This window comes from Trichosurus vulpecula, chromosome 5, assembly GCF_011100635.1.
Source record: "Trichosurus vulpecula isolate mTriVul1 chromosome 5, mTriVul1.pri, whole genome shotgun sequence".
NCBI classification, from domain to species: Eukaryota; Metazoa; Chordata; class Mammalia; order Diprotodontia; family Phalangeridae; genus Trichosurus; species Trichosurus vulpecula.
The window spans coordinates 11,768,082-11,791,110 of NC_050577.1; the positions used below are offsets into that span (position 1 = coordinate 11,768,082).

At 39.5% G+C, this 23,029-nt stretch overlaps 1 protein-coding gene across 1 annotated transcript in view; it reads left to right on the forward strand.

Annotated features, from left to right (window-relative positions):
• HDAC9 (histone deacetylase 9) overlaps positions 1 to 23,029 on the forward strand; it is a 606,615-nt gene that overhangs the window by 457,959 nt on the left and 125,627 nt on the right. The window contains exon 22 of the mRNA XM_036759616.1: positions 2,756 to 2,874. Within this exon, the coding sequence (XP_036615511.1) occupies positions 2,756 to 2,874 (119 nt within the window). The remainder of the gene's footprint in view (positions 1 to 2,755; positions 2,875 to 23,029) is intronic.

The following is a 23,029-nucleotide window of genomic DNA, read 5'->3' on the forward strand; positions in this document are numbered from 1 at the left end:
CGGCGAACTCCTTCCACTCCCGCAGCTTTTCCCACTAACCTTCTCCTCAGTCTTTGGTGTTTGTGGGTCGAGGGGTCTGGTAACTGCTCACGTATTCAGGGCGCTAGGGCCCCCTCCGCCCGGCTTCTGGTCTGGATCGTCCACGCTGCTCAGGCTGGGCTCCGCTCCACTCCGTTCCCAGCTCCCAGCTCCCAGCTCCCAGCTCCGTGTGGAATAGAGCTCACCCAGAGACCATCCGGGCTGTCCTGGGCTGGAGCCCTGCTTCCCTCTGCTGTTCTGTGGGTTCTGCCGTTCTAGAATTGGTTCAGAGCCATTTTTATAGGTTTTTGGAGGGACTCGGGTACGGAGCTCACTCTAGTCCGTGCTTACCAGCCGCCATCTTGGCTCCGCCCCTCAGATTGAGTTTCTGAGGTGAATGTGAGTGAGAAATCAAGGATGGGACTGAAATTGTAAGCCTGGGCATCTGAGAAGATGGTACCTTCTACAGTAATAGGCAAGTTCAGAAGGGGAAAGGGAGTTGGGGAAAGAGAATGAGTTCTGCTTAAGATATGTTGAGTATGAGATATCTATGGAACATCCAGGGCAAGATGTATAAGAGGCAGTTGGAGATGCAGGATGGCTGCTCAGAAGATACGATATCTCTCAACATTGGAGGTACCATTCTATGAAAGTCTATTATGAATGTGTGAGATGATCCCCCTGAAACCTTGGTTCTGAGGACAATAGTGGTACCAATTCAAGTCAATTCAGTTCAACCAAAATTCATTAAGATTATTATATCATGATATAATATGTAATATAAAATAATTAGTTACATTATAATAGATGCCATACCTGGCAATTCTGGCCACAGAGAAAGCAGTATTAAAAAAGAACACTTTCACTTTTCATGGTAAATTATTTTGAGAGTGTGGGCAAGGTAGTGGGGAAGAACCTTGGACCTTAGATACAGGAGCCCTTTGGAGAGAAACCTTAGAGTGCTTCCCTGTGGTGAGGAGATAGATTTCGGGGCACAATTAAGAGGCTTATGTAAAGGTTATCATCAGAGAAGGGCACAGCATGGGGCTGGGCTCTGGAGGAGCATTATGTCATGATCATAAATAAATAAATATAAATTGTATGCAAAGTAATCCAACTTAATCATAAGAGAGAAAGTGACTAACAACTGGATGACCAGGGTTCAGGAATGACCTTCTGTACTGGCTAATTAAATCAGCAAGCCTTTATTAAGTGCCTGTTGTGTGCCGGGTACTGTGGTAGGTGCTGAGCCTACAAATACAAAGAATGAAGATGAAACAATCCTTACTCTCAATGAATGTATGTAGTAGGTGACAGCTGGGCATGACTTCATAAGATGCTAAAACTTCTAAGAAATGGAGGTGAGGAGAGAGAACCTTCTAGACACGTGGGACCATCAGGGGTTATGTCACTGAAAATGGTGTTACTGCACCTGATCTATACGTCTAGGTATCATGAGAGGAAATGAATACCTTCAATAAATTCACCTTTAAAAAAATTCCTGTGTGTATAACAAGAGTAATGATAAACAGTTATATCGAACTTACTGTGTGCCAGGAACTGTGTGTTAAATGATTTACAAATATTTTTCTCATTTGATACAGCAATCCTGATGAGTAGCTGCTATTATTATCCCCATCTTATAGTTGAGGAAATTGAGGCAAGTGGAGATTAAGTGACTTGCCCAGAGTCACACAGCTAGTGTGTGAGGCAGAATTTGAATCCAGATCTTTGTGACTAACACTCTATCCGCTGCAGCACCACTTAGCTGCCTACATATATGGATACATATATTAAATACCCAGCATGTGGTTTTAGGAGGGAGTTTGTGAGTAGTGCTTTACTCATGTAATGAGAAGGTATAATTGTGAGGTTATTTTTTAATTAATATTTCATTTTCTTAGACCAATGATTGTAGTCTCCAATTTTGTTTTAATGTTCTTAACCCCTGGGATGAAGGGTGGGGGAGAGAACCAGATCAAAACAAAACAAAGCAAAGTACAGACATCACTTTATCTGCTCTCCCACAAATAGTTCTTTGAGGAAATGGGGGTCAGTTGGGATTTTGTGAAGTACTGAAGTATCCAGGAGGATCCAGAAGGGGGTGCTGTCCTCAACTCCTGGCTATCACTTTCCAGCTTTGCCTGAAGTTGGAAGCCTGGGCCATAGAGTCTGGATTTGATTATAGGAAATTGTGTGTGTGTGTGTGTGTGTGTGTGTGTGTGTGTGTTTCTTTTGCAATAGTCACCCCCCACCATGACAAATATTTAATTTTTTAAGTTTGGAAAGCAAACATTTTCCCCAAAGAAATTTACTGTTCAAATTGACACCAACTTCTCACTAACTGGAGCAAGCCGGATTTCCACTGAAACTTGGAGTATTACTCTGTAAAATATTAGTCACTCCTCTGGAAGAAGCAGTTTTTGTAGGCAGGGGCATAAAATGGGCACAGATGTTGGTGCAGTACTAGAGGCTATAAAATGTACCTGGTTTTGTTTGTTTATTTATTTGTTTAAAGAAAAATGGGGAGGAAAAGGAAAAAAAAAGATGAATAAGATGCTAAAATAATGGTATTTTATATTACTTAAATGTGGAGTTTTTGATGCATTTAGCCTTTTAAAAATGATTTTACTGATTTTTTGAAATGATGCTAAGCCATGTCTTGCAGAGCATATTCTATGTTTGTTTGAGGGGCAGGCTCTTCACGTATGTAACTGGCTCTATTTATCCCATGCAGAACTGTAGTGATGCCTATTGCCAGAGAATTTGGTCCAGATATAGTTCTTGTTTCCGCGGGATTTGATGCTGTGGAAGGCCACACCCCTCCACTGGGTGGGTACAAAGTAACAGCAAAATGTAAGTATCAAAGTCTGGTATTTATTTACTTCTGGGCCTTTGTGGATAGCAAAGCCCCTATTTTGAACTGATATTTATTTGAGTCAAGTAAATTGTGTGAAAAATTCTCAAGCAATTCCAATGAGGCTGCTCATTTCTTCATGAATCTCATCCTTCTTCCTAGGCATGGGTGAATCTCAGTGAAGGTTAAAATGTTAGTTTCATAGAGGGAGCCACAGTAAGGAAGCCAATCCATGGCTAGCCAACTGACACCCAAAACACACCTTCAATGTGTGTGTGTGTGTGTGTGTGTGTGTGTGTGTGTGTGTGTGTAGGACATAAAATCCTTGAACACTGGTAAAATATACCTTATCTGAATATATTTAAGTGATGTGGTTTTCTTAGGAAGAATTATAGGAAAAGAGGATCTATAATGCACATCTGAGAATGTAGGTCCATTACCATGATCATGGAGAGAGAGAGAGAGAGAGACAGAGAGAGAGAGAGAGAGAGAGAGAGAGAGACAGAGAGAGAGAGAGAGAGAGAGACAGAGAGACAGAGAGACAGAGAGAGACAGAGACAGAGAGACAAAGACCAAGAGAGAGAGAGAAAGACAGAGACAGAGATTGTACAAAACAGGGTATGTATCTAATAAAACTAACCAAATGTTCTCACTGAGAGATGAACAAAATGACAAATCCTGAGGCTGGGAGAGAACGAGTTCCAAAACATTGTGTTCATGTCACAGGGCACAAGAATTCAATTGCTGCTAATGTTTGTTCTCTGCTGGACAATGATAGGTTTGGTTTCTCTGTACATCTATTGCTCCTGACCGTAGTGTTCTCCAGGATCTCTTTTTAATATCCCATCAGAATTTGCTCATTGTCTGTTTGTGGTACCACCACCAACTCTTTAAGAGACCCATCGGAGGACACAACCTCGGTAATATAACAAGCTAGACGTCATAATTACTCACTCTAGAAAAACAATAATCGACATGTTTTTTATCAATCAAAGGATCCCCATGACCATTTTATTCCACAAATCAGTTTAGATGGAAGCCATACTTTTCAGTGCTGATGTCCTTGCCTTTGGGTCAAGACTTGGGAATAATTGACCGCCCCCCAAAATAGTATTTTACATCATCTTGAGATAAACACAAACAATACAAAACACATGGAGAGCCAAGAAGGAAATGGAGAAAAGATGCTCCGTCCCATTCATCTCTCAGAACATCCCTGAGGCTCTGAGTGGACGTCTATCTTCAACTCTGTTTCCTTGCCAAGGGATACAGTTGTAAAAAGCTTATTTCTCAAAAGTGGCTTGAAGGCATGAGCTGGGATTGTTTATTAGCTGCCTGCCAAGTTGCATGGAAATCTCAAATGGCAGCCCTCCCCAACCTGCCCCACCTCCCCTAGTTCTACCATTTGCTTTGGCAGTTTTGATATAGGAGGAGGGAGAAAAGGAGCATAGAAGACTAACGGAACAAACTTTCTTTTGGTTACAGATATAGATGCAGTAATGATAAATAAGGAATACATGCATGTCTTAGAGTTCATTATTTGTTAATAACTCATTCTTCATTTTATGTAGGCAAATAGACAATGCTGCTGCTTGGACTTGCCCAAGGTCAATCATAATTTGAACCCAGGTTCTCTGGCTCCAAATACAGCGCTTTTCCCTATTACAGCCTGGTGATGCCTGCTACATTTATGTTCTTTATGCTCCCAGGCCCTCACAATCATTATTCTTTGGGAATTATATAATTTTGTAATTTATATTCCTATGGCATCATTGGGACAATAAAAAATGACACAGTAATAATACCTAACACTCATTTAGCACTGCAACATTTGTACAGCCTCTTGACATATATTATTTCATTTGATACTTACAGCAATCTCATAAGGTAGGGGCTATTTCCCTCCCACCCTCATTTTACAGATGAAGAAATGTGGTACACAAAGATTAAATGACTTTCCCAGGGTAACAAAACTAATAGGTGTCTGAGACAGGATTTGAACTCAGATCTGCTTGACCTCCAATTCAACACTCCATCCATAATATGGGTAAAGTACATGTGTTGAAAAGTAGATTTTAATTTTAGAGAGCAGCTTAGGATCACTGAAAGCATTTTGTCAGATGCAACGCGGCCTGCTCTCTCCCTTTTGTTGCATTGTTGGCCCATGACCTTGTCATTCTACAATGCCTGTCCAAGGTGAGTGTGCTGAGCAGCCAGCTAAGTGGGCCGTCCATCCAATTATAGAGGACAACCAGCACTTTTTTATTCACTTGTAGCTGGCATGGATTGTTAGATAGAACTTCAGATCAAAGACAGTCTTCTGCCTCCCCAGTACTTAGCTTGGCTCACAGTAGGTGCTTAATAAATGCTCAGGTCTTCCAAATTGCAAGCCAAGCACATGTATAACCAACTGCCTCTTCTATTGCATTCATATATCAAATGTTGTTTAACCATTTACTAACTAATGGAAGAAACTGCTGGATCTTACTCATTGCTAGTCAATAAAAAAAGCTTCAGGAAAATTTCCCCACAGGTCACTTTAAAACTGAGCAATCCCAGACAGAAAGGCATTTTTATAAAGTGGACATAGGGCATTGGAAGTTATGTGCAGTGGGTGGGCTAAGAGGTCAAGAGAGTAAATGGAAAGATTATTCTATCCGTTTTTTAATTATAACCATTGTTAATTGACATATACTATTTTCCATACTTTCCATGTTTATTTTCATCTCGAAGCCAAATGTTGCCTCTTTTGCCACTGGGGCTCAGTTTCATAAAATAAAGATATTAGGAGCAACTGGCAGTCTCCCAGGAGCTCTGGGGACTCCTCCTTTTTGCTTGGCATAGACTTTGTTGACATTCAATGATATTGTTTCCTTCACTGAAACAAACTGTTTTCTAAAAATATGGGGAACCAAGTTATGCAGATTTCACAATAGTAACCCAACTTCTCATGGAGCTACAAGTGCAAGAAGATCATCAGACATCTTTTAAAAATTGTCTGGTCATCTAAGAGCTCCTTGCCAAGGCTTTTCTCAGAGATCTCCCTTCTTCCCCCCATCACAGTAAGTTTGAACTGATGGAGTGTGGTGACCCACAAAGGGTGTACCTTTGCCACCATTTTAAACTTTCACTCAGACTTCCTGCTTATATCGCCAATGGGATACCCACAGCAGCTGCTCTAAATATGCTGGCATATTTCCAGGCTTGAATTGCAGAATATAACAGACTCTCTTGCTTAAAGACAAAACCGAAACATGTATTCAAACACCAGAAAGCCAAATCCACCATAGTAACAAAGAAGTTTATACACATTATCAATGCAGAGATCACCACCATCCCTAAGCCTTTCCTCAGTCAGACCTCCTCACAAACAAGTTCCTTTAGGCAAAATCCATCCCCCCAGTCATGATAGCTGATAGCTGCTCTCTCTCTCTCTCTCTCTCTCTCTCTCTCTCTCTCTCTCTCTCTCTCTCTCTCTCTCTCGCGCACTCCCTCTCTCTCTCTCACCCCAGCTCTGACTGCTCTGTCTCAGCCACTTACTTCCTGCTCCACAGTTTGGCAAGTTCCTCCCGTCACAGGCTCCATGTGACTCAGGCTCAAAGCAGGTCATATAGGCCTATTAATGGATGGGAAAGATCATCGTATTCCATTAACATTACACTGCCAAAAAAAGCAGTGTTGCTCATATTTTCCCCCTCCATATGTGACAAATCTATAAATTATAGAATGCAACAGGAGGTAGAAAAGGAGTGTCCTGACTTCCACAGCTATTTGTCTGCTCACAATCCTTTACACCAAAAAGTGTCATGTATAAAAGGAAGATGTGTCTACCATTTCCTTTCACTCTTACCATGGTTGCTTCTACGTCCACTGTTCACCACATATTCCCAGGTCAAAAATGGCAGAAGGGACTGGGGAAACAAAAGTTGCTGTGTAATACCAATGAATTATTCACAATTAATTGCTTTAGCTAAAATAGGGTAAAATTCTGATGGTTAAACTTTAACATTCTATCATGTTCAGTAACTGCAAGAAGAAGCAGGTGATGTGATCTTAAAAGTGTCTGCACAGAGGAGGTGAGAGGGAGAGGAAATAAATGCCTGTCTAAAAATAATTTAAATGTAATGTCAATTTAAAAATAATTTTATTTTAAAATTTAAATTAAAAAAATCAAAAATCATTTTAAATTTAAAGCAAATCAATTAAAATTTTTAAATGAGAAAATAATTTTGAAAACAAAAAAGGAAGTAGCTGCAGAGAAACACATACTGGCATTTGGATTGTCTTCCTGGCTTCTCACACCATGGGGATTACCAGGAGAGTTCTCTGTTCTATTTAATGAACCTTTGGTGGTAACTTGAAAGTATCTGTCTATGAAGGGTGGGAACAGCTTGTTGAAAAGGCTAAGGATAACTCCTGGAGGCTGATTGGGAGGGTTTCCGGATCATCTTAATGAGTTTACAGGGTAGGGAGTCTTTGGAACTTTCAATTTTATCTTCCCATGAAGGGTATGCAGTTGTTGCCTCCTGGGGGACAGAAGTCTCTGTCATTGCTAATGAAATGGTTTCATCACACATTTGTGGAATATGAGAAGAGTCACTCCTTTGAGATGACCAAGAGAAGAGCATCTCCAGTTGTAGACTCAGGCCTTTCTCTCCTTTGAGAGGGCAGACTAGAGCACAGTAGAGGTAAGAGCAGAATTGGTTGAGTGAGGGAAGATAAAGAACAGACACACACTGACAAGCTTCATTTTCTTACCCGTGAGACCTGAGAAGATAGTTCTGGATCTCATCACCCTGGTCCCAGTTTTGAAGAAATGAGGACCTAATCTAGAAATGGAAATCATGGAAAGAGTATCTATATGATTATTGTTAGGAATTCTTAGTTTCCAGTCTTCTGAAGGAGGGTTGAGAACCTTAATCACCAACCTGCTTGATAGAGGAGAGGGTAATACTTGGTAATTCCAAGTTTTGGGGGTTGCCAACAACTCCAATATTAAGAATTCTAGAATCCAGCTTTTTGGCAAGAATGAGGGAGTTTTTTCTGGGGTGAAAGGGAGTGTCCTGAACAGTACCAAACTCTAAATAATTAGAAGAGGAACATTGATGAGCTTAGACCTGGTAAAATATAAGAGTGTAAGTCAGGATATAAGTGATCAAAAGAAGTTGACTTTGTCTTCATTTATGCCAAGGTATTTGGGGGGGGGGGCAGTTCAATTTTATTGCAAAAGGTATTCTGTCTCTCTAGCAACTCTAAGTTGTGTTTTTTCCCCTTTTGGGGAGAACTCAAATCCTGCATAGTACTACACTAAGGCAGAGAACTGAAGTGAATGTCTGGGGTAAAAGTGGGACTCACTAGAAAGGCAGGGGAATGACTATCTAGTAGCCTCAAGAAAGTATCCTTCCATGGTAGCTAAAGACCCTTTGGGGAGAGCCATAAATCTAGATGTCTTTATGGATTTGTGGGGCTAAGGGAAAAAATCACAAGAAAGTCATGGGGGTTTCCCACTAGAAATCCATGGTTCATTCCCTTTCACAAAACACATCATGTAACTATGAGCCTAGAGTACTTTAGAATCTTAGGAAAATATGGGACTCACCAGTGAATTGAGAGGTTTTCTCACCTATTTATGAGCTACTGTGATTTATTTGTATGATTTTTCTGCATTGCATTTTCTGTGGAGCAGGTAGAATGTTGTCCTGAAATCTGTATCTTTTTGTTATCTTGCTTGCTTATAGGGGATCTGAGCATCCTTTTATACACCCTCAAATAGATCCTTCACTGTATCAGTAAGGCAAGTGTCATGATATCGATGGTGACCGTGAACATGCCTGTATACTTCTGTATCGCAGAATATAAGAGATTCTTCATATAGGAGGCAGAAGAAGTAAAACATTTATTTAGACACCAGAAGATCAAATCCCAAAACAAATAACTCCAATTCAACATGGTAGCAATTATATCCCAAAACCAGTAAGTCTGATTTATCATAACAGCAAAGAACTTAAAACACAATATCATAGCAGGGAGTCAAAGCATTCTGTAACCTTCTTCTCTGCTGGCGCCTTCCCATAAACACTCTCTCACAAATCCTAGCTGTCTGCTTGCCTGTGTCCTTTCCTCTTGCGGTTCTGAGAGAGCTTCATGGCTACCCTCAGAGTATATATATATATACCCTTTTTGGAGCCCAAGTGCTTCAAAAACCTCCTGACCTAATTAACAAAAGGATATGGGCCTTCCTACAAGCAAGCCTCATTCAATCAAGCTTCCCTTAACCTGAGACCTCTTAATGGGATTAATGGACAGAGAAGATCTTTAATCACATTATCACCACATTCACACAAGCTATTTTCAAGCTATTCTCTAAACTTCCCCAGAAGCAATTCTGGGCTGGGATGATATAAGCCAAAGAGAAAATAATTTGATTGGGGGAGAGGAGAAGAATGGTCCTGGTCCTGTGCCATGACATATAGGTACATTAACATAGATCACTTTATAGTTAGAAGGGAACTAAAAGACCCACTAGTCAATCTCCTTATTCTACAGATGAACAAAGAAAGACCAGGCCCAAAGAGGTCATTTCCCTAAGATTACACAACTCAGTAACTGCATATGTGGGAGCGTATTCAGGTCTCTTGGTTCCCAGTATGGTGTTCTGTCTAATTTGCCATGTGGTTAAAAACCATTTATTCTATTCCAAACCAATTAGATTCAAATTTTTCTTTTTATTCCTTTTTTGTGTACCTTCTTTTCTTTTTTCCCCTCCCTTTCCCCTTCCCTCTTCCCTTTCTCTCTCTCATATACTCATACATATATGGATATATGTGTGGATATACATATATCCATGTACATATATACATGTGTATATGCATATATATGGATAAAACATATACACATATGTTTAGATACATGTATGTATATAATCCTATAAGTATTATATAATCCCCCAAGACCATTTATAAACACACATATGTGTCCCCAGGAAACCAAGATGCACAAAAGTAAGTGACTTCCCCAGAGCTACATTGTCCACAATTGTCTGTGATAGGATTTAGTCCCAGGTCTTCCTGACTCCAGGTCAAACCTTCTCCCAGCTCTTACTAATTTTTTGAGAAGCCCTTTCTAGAAGTGGAAACTATTACATTTCAAAGGGACTAGTGAGTTTCTGATTTGAACACTTTTCAAGATAAAAAAGGCTTTCCAACATGATTACAGACACCTATCAATGTGTCCCCATTATTCATTGAGTAGAGTCAGCCCCAATTACTAAGGATCCTTTCTTTCACTTACAATGGATTGTTTGGTTGAACTGGCAGGCAAAGACAGGGTTTGCTAGAAGTCATGAAGGAGGTGGATTTATACTCTGCACCTCATAACATTTACATGTATATCTAAAAGTTAGCCCAAAGAAACAAAATAACTGCATGAATCATTTTTTAAAGCTCACCAAATGCATAGATGAAGAAGGAAATCTGGGTGTTGGGGATTATTTTTAACAATGAGATGACAAATATCCCGTTAACTTCGATGGCTGCTCTAAATTTTCTTCTTACTGCACCCCTGTTCTTTCTCCTTTGATTGCCTGCTTCCTTATATTGGATGATGACCCAGATACAAAATTACAAAGAATACTTTCCATCTGTAGTGCATGGTTTCTGGTATCACTTAACTCATTCAGTCCAGAGTTGGTTCCTGACTGGGGCTGGCCAAGCCCAGACCAGGATTTCCTTTGGAAAGAAAGGATGTAGGCAACCTTTGCCCTGGGGGTATTGAATGGAATGCCAGGGTTTTTTTTTTTTAATAATTGTGCTATGGATAGAGTGGTCTAGTATAGAGACTTTTGCTACTTATATTTCTGGCATTTTTAAATCCCAACCAATAGCCACTTTAAATCTTAGGCGATTTCATTCTTTTCAATCCCCATGATATTTCCCAAAGTATAAAACTAAAAGGACAAAGTCAAATAGTAAGGCAGTCATAGAATCTCAGAATTTCAAAAATTAAAGGCAAGCTCAGAGATGATCTGCTTTAACCCTTACATGAAATAGCTTCCTCTTCACAGAGTAACTAACTGGCTATTTGCTCAAAGACGTTCAATGATAGAGCATACCTTCCCTCCTGAGGCAGCTCATCTCTCTTTTGGATAACTTCATTTTTAAGAAATTTTTTCTTCTCTCAAGCCTAACCTTGTAACTTGCCCTATTTTTTTTCTTCTTTCTCTCTCTGGAGCTAAGGAGATTATGATGAATTCCTTAGGTAATTCAGTCCAAAAAGTTCTATCTGATTTATATATGTAGGCACAGCTAGATAGTGACCTAGAGACGAGGCACATCATTATATGTAAGGGACACATGCTAGGAAAAATGTGTGGCTAGATAGGGCATTGAGGAAGCATTGAGGTTATTTGTCCATGTACTACATGACTTGTCTCCTGGAAAAATATATTGCCTTCTGCCATTTTATACAAACCTGCTCTCAGTCCTACATGGAGCAGAACCCCAGGGTCTAATAGAAAGAACCATTATGGCAGAAGTCAACAGTTTGGTGTTCTGTCCCAGTTCCTATACTGCCCCATCGAGTGACCTCTGAACTTCATTTGTCTTGTCTGCAAACAAATGTCATGATATCTGCTCTGCTTTCTTTAGAAGTCTATTATTGTGAGCATCAAATAAGGTAACAAATGGAGAAGGACCTAGGAAGCAGAGAACACTTATAATAAAGGCTTTGACCAATGTTCATTCAAGAGGACAGATGAGTAAACACAGCTGCCTCTTGGTGGAGAGACAATAGACTATGGGTACCAAATGTTGTGTACAATGTTCGTTAATTTTATTCAATTGTCTTTTAAAAAAAACCGAACTTCTGAGTGACAAGGGAGGGTTCTATGGGAGGATGGAGTAGAGAGGGAACAATGCCATAAAAAACAAAATATGTGAAAATTTAAATATGGATGAAAATGCAATGAATGATAACAATCAGGTACATTCTATTTAAGGATTTTTATTAATACATGATTCAGGCAGCTCAAAAAGTAGTTACTGAATGCTCATAGGTGGTGTGCGTGAACTGAGCGTATGGGCAACTATATCTGTAAAGACTTTGATCAATGCTATAATACTACAAACGCTTATAAGAAAGTAAACATATAGGTATTTGTTGCTGACAGTTTTGTGGAAAACAAAATTCCTTTCCCAGATCCAACTCCCCTGTCCCCTCCCCCTGCCACATACACAAGTACTTTGTTCCAGTCTCTTCTGAGAAAGTTCCAATTCATGTTCCATGAGCACTCTATGTTTTCCCTAGAGATAATCACCAAAGGAAAGCACACCATGACCTAAGATGGGAGGACTATGCCTCCTGTTGGCAGTTTGGAAGAGAGAGAGGCTTGTCACGCACATGTGACATGCCTCCTCATGTCATGGAGATGACTGTGGGTTCTTAAAGGCTTTGACAGTAGAGAATAATCCATGGAAGGTCCTAACCAGGTGGGATGGATCCTACCATGGGGCCCTGTCACAGGTAGTCTGCCTGCTCTCCAATACTCAGCCTCACCACAAGAGAAACCACCAAGTGATGAATTTGTCCAGGCTTAGAAATTCATGGAACGATTATTTAATACAGAAAAAGGCTTTAGTTTGCATTGATGTAAGGTTTGATGCATTGATGAAATTATAAGTCTTTACAGTATTATTTATAATTAAATGGTGTTGTTGTTTGTGCGTGCGTGTGTGTGTGTGTGTGTGTGAGAGAGAGAGAGAGAGAGAGAGAGAGAGAGAATGAGTTTAGCCTCCTAATCTTTTCTGTGTCCCTACGTGAAAGCCAATTTAGAACATATGTTTAAATTTGTTTCGGCATCTTAATAACTGATCTCCCTTGAATAGAGGAATAAGTGACTTGCTTGAACCTGAACCTGAATTTGACTGCATCATGACTCTGTCTCCTATGTCTGGGTTTGCTCTGCATCTTTGTCTCTACTATTAGAGGTAGCTGGTAGCATAATGGTTAGAGTACTGGACCTGGAGTCAAGAAGACCTAAGGTCAGATATAACTTCACATACTTAGTGCTGTGTGATCCTGGTTTGCCTCAGTTTCCTCATCCATAAAATGAGGATGATAACACCAAGTCTATCCCAGGTTTGTTGTAAGGATGAAATGATCTATCTGTAAAGTGTTTAGCAATGAGCTTTATTTAGTATTGTGTGTAGCACAGTGCATGCACATAGTAGGTGCTTAATAAATGCGCTTCCCCTCTCTTCCTTCTCTTTAAACATTTATTAGCTCTGTGAGCTTGGTCAAGGTGTCTTACCTCTCCGGGTTTGTTTACTCTTTTGTAAAATGAGGGTGTTGGACGTATTGGCGTCCAAGCTCCTTTGCAGGTCTTCATTGATGATCCTCTGAATGTGGATGAAAAACCTGCAGCCCAGTCAAGTCAGGCATGAAATACTTGTCTTCCGTCTTGGTGGAGGGAGTATCCCAGTGGAGAGGATCATATAGAAGATCACTGTGATCCTAAGAGAGTAGAGTACATCTGACAATAATGAGGGCAAAAAACCATCCACAAATGCCATCAATCCTCTACTGAGAAGAATCTTTCCCTAGGTTCCAGAACTTATCCTCCTCACCTGACCATAATCAGGAGTTTGTCTTCCTGGGTAAGGTCAGGGTGGCAATGCATACTCACCAGATTGGAAATGGACAGCAAACTTTATCCAAGAAGCCATTCCATAGATATCAGAAATTGCTCCGGCATACAAAAGGGAAACTCTTCTATTTAAAACAAGATAGGTATCTGTAAATGAGAAGGTTAGACTACATGGGTTCCCAGGTTCCTTCTAGCTCAAAATTCTGTGAGCTTAAAACCTAAGGGAAACATCCTATCATACACCAGATTTTCCATATAGAATTTCTTCTAATAATGCTGTCAGTGTAGGATAAAAAAAATGAAGAACATGGCATAGAAGAAGACAAGAGTATAGCCAGAAAGCGAAGGAAGTGCCACCAAGGGTTAAGTTGTCAGGATTACTGTGCAGTTGACTGATCTGAATTTATTTATAGTTGGTCCCTTTTGAATTGAACCTCTCACTTCTGTGCCTAGTGAGTATAACCCCATTGTCTTACTAAGATTCATTTAACTACAAATGTAAAAGGATTTGCCAGAGCTTTTCATTTATTTGAAATTCTGGTTTTGGATCTGATCTAATCAGATTTTTCAGATGTGGTTATTTCTAGTCAGATTTCTCTTTGCAGAACTGACCTTCTGACCAGACCTTCCTCTCTTTTTCAGGGTAGCTGTATGGAAAATGTTCCCATCACATCCCCTGAAATCACTCTATTATCCAAACAGCCATCATAGGCAATCAATTACTACAAGTTGATCATTTCAGTAACTGACAAACTCCCTAAGTGCACAAAAGCTGAAAAGGAGTCTTGGGCTGCTTGGGGGGCTTCCAGGAATGCTGTCCACTTTAAGAGCTGACTTTTATTAAGGAGCTATGATGGTTATTGGAAGCTGTCCTGTTGTTTTACTCAGTAACCCCATGGGGACTATTTGGCACTAGGGTGCAAAGAGAGAGGAGCAATTAAGGAAAGACATGAACGCAGGCCATTTAAAGAGTAAATCATCCAGTGACCCACTAATAGCTATTATAAATGCTGGGCCAACTCCATAGCTTATGGTGGTTCAAGGGTCTGTTTTTTAAATATAACTGTATCATTTTGTCTAGTTGCCTGGGTGGCTCCAAGGGCAGTTTCAAGATGTCCAATCTGAAGAAAGCTAAATTGGAATTGACTTCACGATCCAACTGGAATAGATTGTTCTGGTGCATCATAAATTTGGTCATTAGGCAATGAACCATAATCCACACAGATCACATCTCTCAAAGACAGCACTTTAAGAGGCAGACACTTGGAAAATAGAAGAAACACAGTGAAGGAGAAAGACCAATGGATTGAATGTTGTAGGAGCTGAGTATGACTCCTGGCTCTTCCACTTCATATGTGACCCAAGGGAAAGTGTTTAACCAATCTGTACCTCAGTTTCCTCATGTGTAAAATGAGGTGGTTGGACTAGCTGACATCTAAGGTCCTTTCGTAGCTCTAGATCTGTGATACTGGGATTACTTTGGCAAGGTATTTCAGAGGGAAAAGATTGTCTGAATTTTTCTATTCACTTCCACTAAGATAGAGTTTCTTTCAGATCTATTTCATGCCTCTTATATAGGTAAAGCAGAGATGTGAAGAGGAGAATCTCTCAATTATTATGTGTAGCCAAAATCAACTTCTCTGAGTTAGGCATGCTCATATCTGGCTTCTCCTCTCTTGGCAATATGAGAAAAGAAGAGAAAGGAGGGAGAAAGATAAATGGGTTACACTTAGTGGAAAGAGAAATACATGATCAGACCTAAACTTTTGAAAAATCACCTTGAAACTATAGCTAGTGACTGCAATATGAAAAAGGCTCCAAATTGCTATTAACTAGAAAATGCAAATTAAAGCAACTCTGAAGCTGTACATCATGTCCATCTGATTGGCAAAAGCAACAAAGAAGGAAAAAGGGTGAATGTTTGAGGGGCTGCAGCAAAACAGAGGCATTAGCATTGTACTGGTTGAGCTGGAAATTGGTATAGACATTGTGCAAAGCAGCTGGGAACCATGTCCCCCAAAGTTAACAAACTGTGCAGACCTTTAGGTTGAGTAAAATCAACAGGAAGCCTATACCCCAAGTGGAAAAATGGAGAAGCAGATATAGGAGTCAGGAAGAACTGAGTTCAAATCCAGCCTCAGACACTTGTTAGCTGTGTGATCTTGGCCAAGCCACTTAATCCTCTTTGCCTAACTTTCCTCATCAGTAAAATAAGTGGGAGAAGGAAATGGCAAACCATGCCACTGTTTGTGCCAGGAAAACGATTAAGGTCATGAAGAGTCAGACATGACAGAAACAAATGAACAACAAGATATATCTATATCTACATAGCTATATATTTGGACATGGACACTATAGGTATTTATTTCCTTGAAAAAAAATATATATATATATATATATATATATATATATACATATTTATTTATTGCAAGGATTTTCTTTTTGACTAATGATGGGAAGGACAAATGAGTTAATTGAATTAAAAAAATAAAAGAAAATTCCCCTCAGTAGTCAACTATTGAATGAAGGCTAGTACAGCAGAATAAACAAGAGGAATAAGGGCCTTCCTTAAATAGAGTTGTGGCCCTGTGAGTAGAAAGAAAGTATCATGGGAAACCTGTTGTATGGAAAAGAATGGTAAGATTTGGCTGCCTATTGGATGTGTGGGAAGAATGAGAGAGGGAAGATAAGTGTGACATTAAAGTCATGAAATGGATAACTGGGAGGATGGTGGTACCCACAAATGTCATAAAAATTTCCAGAAAAATTTTTTTCTGGGGGAAAAGACAACAAATTCTGTTTTCTCTATATTAGATTTATCATGCATACAGAACATCCAGGTCAAAGTGGCTTAAAGGAGTGGTTGATAATGCATGACAAGCTTCACAAAGGTTCCAGGGCTAGAGAGATTTGGGAATCTTCTGGGAGCTGATGAGATCAACAAATTAGAAAGTATTGAGTGAAAAGAAAGAGAGCCCAAGACTGAATATTGGAGGACACATTCTTTTTTAATTTTTCACATTTTATTATTTAATATTTTAGTTTTCAACATTGATTTTCACAAGATTTTGAATTACATATTTCCTTCCCATTTCTACCCTCCCTCCACTCCAAAATGGCATATATTCTGATTGCCTCTTTCCCCAGTCAGCCTTCCATTCTGTCACCTTACTACCCCCCGTCCCCTTTCCCCTTACTTTCTTGTAGGGCAGCATAGATTTCTATGCCCCATTCCCTATATATGTTATTTCCAGTTGCATGCAAAAGCAACTCTTTTTGAGCATCTGAACTTTGAGTTTCAAATTCTCTGCCCTCTTCCATTTCCACCCACTCTCCCTAAGTAGGCAAGCAATTCAACATAGGCCACACATGTATCATTATGCAAAACACTTCCACAATAATCCTCTTGTGAAAGACTAACTATATTTCCCTCCATCCTATCCTGTCCCCCTTTATTCAATTTTCTCCCTTGACCCTGTCCCTTTTCAAAAGTGTTTTCTTTTGATTACCTCCTCCCCTATCTGCCCTCCCTTCTATCTTCCACCCTTTTTATCCCCTTCCCCCTACTTTCCTATGGGGTAAGATTCCCAATTGAATATGTTTGTTATTCCCTTCTCAAGTCAGTTCTGATGAGAGCAAGATCCACTAATTCCCCCTCACCTGTCCTCTCATCCTTTCCAACAGAACTGCTTTTTCTTGCCACTTTTATGTGAGATAATTTACCCCATTCTATCTCTCCCTTTCTCCCTCTCTCAATATATTCCTCTCTCATCCTCAATTTTATTTTTTATTTTTAGATATTGCCCCTTCATATTCAACTCACCCTGTGTGCTCTTTATACACACACACACACACACACACACACACACACACACACACACACGTATACATATACATATACATACATACATATGTATGTATGTATGTATCTTCCCTTCAACTACCCTAATACTGAGAAAGGTCTCATGAATTACAAATATCATCTTTCCATGTAGGAATGTAAATAAAACAGTGCAACCTTGGTAAGTCCCTTATGATTTCTCTTTCTTGTTTACCTTTTCATGCTTCTCTTGATTCTTGTATTTAAAAGTCACATTTTCTATTCATTTCAGCTTTTTTCACTGAGGAAGCTTGAAAGTCCTCTACTTTATTGAAAATCCATATTTTGCCTTGGAGCACTATACTCAGTTTTGCTGGGTGATTCTTGGTTTTAATCCTAGCTCCTTTGATCTCTGGAATATTATATTCCAAGCCCTTTGATCCCTTAATGTAGAAGCTGCTAGATCTTGTTTTATCCTGATTGTGTTTCCACAGTACTCAAATTGTTTCTTTCTGGCTGCTTGCAGTATTTTCTCCTTGATCTGGGAACTCTGGAATTTGGTGACAATATTCCTAGGAGTTTTCTTTTTGGCATCTTTTTCAAGAGGTGATTGGTGGATTCTTTCAATTTCTGGTTTACCCTCTGATTCTAGAATATCAGGGCAGTTTTCCTTGATAATTTCTTGAAAGATGATATCTAGGCTCTTTTTTTGATCATGGCTTTCAGGTAGTCCAATAACTTTTAAATGATCTCTCCTGGATCTATTCTCCAGGTCAGTGTTTTTTCCAGTGAGATATTTCAGATTGTCTTCCCTTTTTTCATTCCTTTGTGTTTGTTTTATAATGTCTTGGTTTCTGATAAAGTCACTAGCTTCCACTTGCTCCAATCTAATTTTAAGGTGGTATTTTCTTCAGTGGTCTTTTGGACCTCCTTTTCCATTTGGCTAATTCTGCCTTTCAAGGAATTCTTCTCCTCATTGGCTTTTTGGAGCTCTTTTGACATGTGGGTTAGTCTATTTTTTTAAGGTGCTATTTTCTTCAGTATTTTTGGGGTCTCCTTTAGCAAGTTGTTGGCTTGTTTTACATGGTTTTCTTGCAGCACTCTAATTTCTATTCCCAGTTTTTCCTCTACTTCTCTTACTTGCTTTTTCAAATCCTTTTTGAGCTCTTCCATGGCCTAAGACCAATTCATATTTTTCTTGGAGGCTCTTGATGTAGGCTCTTTGACTTTGTTGACTTGTTCTGGCTGTATGTTTTGATCTTCTTTGTAATCAAAAAAAAGATTCTATAGTCTGAGTCCATTTTCTTTTTTTTTCTTTTATTTATTCATTTATTTATTAACTTATTCATTCAATTGTTTCTTTTAACATTCATTTTTTAAAAAAATAACATTAAAATTTAACATTCCCTTAGAAAAATTTGAGTTCAAAATATTCTTCCTCCCACTCTTCCACTCATTGATAAGGCAGGTAATATGACATCAATTATACATGTAAAGTTAAGCAAAACACATTTCCATACTAGTCATGTCACAAAAAACAAAAACAAAAAAGCCCAAAGCAAGAAAAACAGAGTGAAAAAAGTGTGCTTCCGTCTGCATTCAGAGTTCATCAGTTCTGTCTCTGTAGGTGGTTAGTATCTTTTATCATGAGTACTTTGGAATTGACTTGGATGTTTGGAGCCACGAAGTTTTTTGCAGATGATCATTGTTACACTTTTGCTGTTACTGTGTGTACAGTCCTGTTCACATCACTTTTTATGAGTCCATATAAACCTTCTCAGGTTTTTCTGAAGCCATCCCATTCATCATTTCTTATAGCACAATAGTATCCCTTTGCAATCACATACAACAACTTGTTCAGCTATTCCCCAATTAATGAGAATCCCTTGTATTTTCAATTCTTTACCACCACAAAAAGAGCTGCTATAAATATTTTTGTATGTATAAGTTTTTTTCCTTTTTCTTTAATCTCTTTGGGGTACAGTCCCAGTAGTGGTATTTCTGGGCCAAAAAGGATACAGAGTTTTATAGCCCTTTGGACATAGTACCAAATTGTACTATGGAAAGGTTGGACTATTTCACAACTCCACTAACAGTGCATTAGTATCTTTATTTTTCCACATCCCCTCCAGCATTTGTCAGTTTCCTTTTCTGTCATGTTAGCCAATCTGATAGGTGTGAGGTGGTACCTCAGAGCTTTTTTTTATTTTATTTTTTTCCAATTTTCTTTTTTTTAATAATTAAGAATTTTTTATTTTTAGTTTACAACACTGAGTTCCACATAATTTTGAGTTCCAGATTTTCTGAGTCCATTTCCACTGCCTGTTCATATTCCCAGCCAACTACTTGACCCTTGAGCTTTTTGTCAGGGTATGACTGCTTGTAGACTAGAGAGTACTTTGTCCCAAGCTTTAGGGACCAAGCACTGCTGTTTTCAGAGCTACTTCTACTCCACCACTACCGCAAGCTCTGCTACAGCAGCATTCCTCCTCCCTCAAGAACTGCCAACCAAGACCACAATCCAGATCCAAGCAGGGCAAAGCAAGAGAATCTGCCTCTGTACCAGCAAAGCATTCCTTGTACTCCCACTCTGATCTGCCACTGGATTCCTCCCACCATGTGAGCCAGGGACTCCAGAAGCAGCTGATGCTGGAGCTCTGGAATCAGCCACAGTAGCTTCCTGCTGCTGCAGCTGTGCCACCTCCCCCACCCCCAGGGCTGGGGCTGGACTGCTTTCACCCTGATCTAGAAGTTTTCCCACTAACCTGCTATGTGGTCTTTCACATTTGTGGGTTGAGAAGTCTGGTAACTGCCACAGCTCAATGATTCATGGCCCTCAGGCCTGTTCCCCCCAACTCCCAGTCTGGTTGATCCTGGCACAGATCACGCTGGGCTGGGCCCCACTCCCACCACCGTGTGATAGATCCTTCCCAGTGACCATCCAGGCTGTCCTGGCCTGGAGACGTGCTCCCCTCTGCTATTTCTTGGGTTCAGCAGTACTAGAATTTGTTCAGAGCCATTTTATGGCTGTTTGGAGGGATTTGGGGGAGAGCTTAAGCAAGTCCCTGCTTTCCAGCTGCCATCTTGTCTCTGCCCGCTGGGGGACACGTTCTATTAATGGGCATAAGATGGATGAGGTATCTGCAAAGGAGATTGTGAAGGAAATTTTGGGCAGAAGAGAAGAAAACCAGAACAAAGTAGTGTAATGAAAATCTAGAGAGTAGAGAGTATTCAGGAGGAGGAATCACATAGGAGACAAACAGTTGGGCATACAGGAACAGCTATTTTCTGAATAAGATAGGAGTTGTGACATCAGAACTCAGAGCACAGTTTAAGAAAAATGAAATTCTAGAATCAAATTGGAAAAATCAGAAAATGAGAGAGTCATGGTGCCAAAGGATTTCACAATTAGGTGAAGGTTTCCATGGGCCAATATTCAGAGGAGGGAGACAAGAACAGGGCTAGGAGACTCTCAATGAATTTAAAGACATTGCTGGATTAGAAAAGTCATACATAAGAACAATTTGGTGATTCTAAACTATCAGCAAAATGACAGTTTGTTGCTCTCAACACTTATTCCAACCCAGGAAGCTGGTTTCTCCTTGAAGATGACTTAAACCCAAATTTATATGAAACCCACAGTAAAGTGCTACTAGAGCCTCCCTATGATATTTCTGAGGTAACCTTTATTGGGATTTGCTTTTATTTGTTGAGGTGAGGTTTCTACTCTGGAAGTCCTTTCTTTAATCTTCAGGGAAGCTGTTTCTGATACAGCCTCTTGTTGAGTTCACTTCATCATGCTGTCATTCTCTTCCTATTCAAAACCAATACTGCTTCTCAACCCACACCAAGGGATTTCCACCCAGCTCTTAATTCTAGGACTTAAAAAGGAAATTCCTTTTTAGGCACCATACTGTGAGTTCTAAAATCCAGGTTGCCCATCTCTATCTTCTGGGTTGTTTCACTCTGTTGCTATCTTTTAAATCTTTCTTTAATGCAAAGAGAGGAGAGGTGAAAAAAACCTTCTAATATGTAGATGTGATGATAGTAAATGTCACAATACAGTCTAACCATTATGTGTGTTTGTCAAATGGAACGTTGGAATCATAAAATCCTTGTGTGTTATGAGATTTTTAAAAAAATGGTTGCAAACAAAAGATGTAGACTTTTTTAAGAAATCAGAGGTTTGTTCAGGAAGCACTGGTAAACTGGAAAGTATCCCAGGGAAGGAAACCAAGATTAGTGAATGGCCATAAGTTAATGGCATATGAAGGTCATTTGAAGGAAATAGGCATGTTTAACACAGAGAAGAGAAAACTCAGAATGTATCTGAGTGCTGTCTTTAAGTAAAAGTGTTATGTGGAAAAAGGACTAGTTGTATCTGTTTGGACTGATTGGGTAGAGGTAAGAGTGATGTGTGGAAGTTAGTAAGAAAAAAAGCTTCCCAAGGATTAGAACCATCAGAAAGCAGAATGGATTCCCTTGAGAGTGGTGGGTTCCTCCTCACATGAGGTCTCAGGCTAAGGCTAGATGGCCATCTGTTGGTTGAGTATTCTATGAAAGAGATTCCTGTTCAAGTTGAGGCTGAATTAAGAGGCCTCTGAGGTCTTTCCAACTGTAAGATTCTGCGTTAGGGTAGATGAAAGGGGAGGGACACTGTGTTAGCAGCTGAGATATAGACCAAGCAAAGGGCTCTGTCATTTTAAATACTTGTCCAAATCTAATTTATGTCATTTAAGTTAGTGTCTACGACACCCCATATTATTAATATAAAATATGGACTATTCCACTGAGAGCCAGCATACGATAGAAAGAGCTGTCCTCAAAGCCAGGAAGACCTGTGTTCAAATCTTTCCTCTGATAAATAATGGTTGTTTGACCCTGGGGAAGTCACTTTTCTTCTCAGTGTTCTATTCAACTCTCAAAGGCTATATAGGTTTCACAGAAGGTCCTGACTTACATTGATAGAGGGAGTTTTTTTTTCCTTAATAACATTTTAAAATTCTTTTCCAATTATATGTAAAGATATTTTTCAATGTTCATTTTTAATAAAATTTTGAGTTCCAAATTTTTCTCCCTCCCTGCTCCCCAAGAAAGCCAGCAATCTGATACAGGCTGTATATGTACAAACATGTTAAACATATTTCCACATAAGTCATGTTGTTAAGGAAGAATCAGAACAAAAGGGAAAAACATGACAAAGAAAAACAAACAAAAATGTTAAAAATAATATGTTTTGCTTTACATTCAGGCTCAATACTTCTTTCTCTGGATGTGGTTAACATTTTCCATCAGTGTCTTTTGGAGTTTTCTTGGATCTTTGTATTGCTGAGAACACTAAACTCGGTTTGGTTAGTCTATGATCCAGCATAAAGAAATATTCTCCTTTTAGGACCAGGAGGCCATTTTTTAAGGTTTTCAGGCCTTCTCTGACAAAATATATAATAGTGACAAATCTCCCCTTACCAAGCCCCAGGGAAAGGTCAATCATTTTTCCCCAAAATTTTACCAGGTTTTTGATAAAGCACTCCATTTGGCCAGGCAGATTGAGTTCCCCATCCTCTTTAAAATCCTGAGGTATAAACTTATCTTCATTAAGTGCCACTGAAGGTCTGGCACCACATAACTAATCAGAGGAGTCAGGAGCTTTCTGTCCAGGGGATGCCCCAAGTTCAAAGGGAGTGTAGACGGC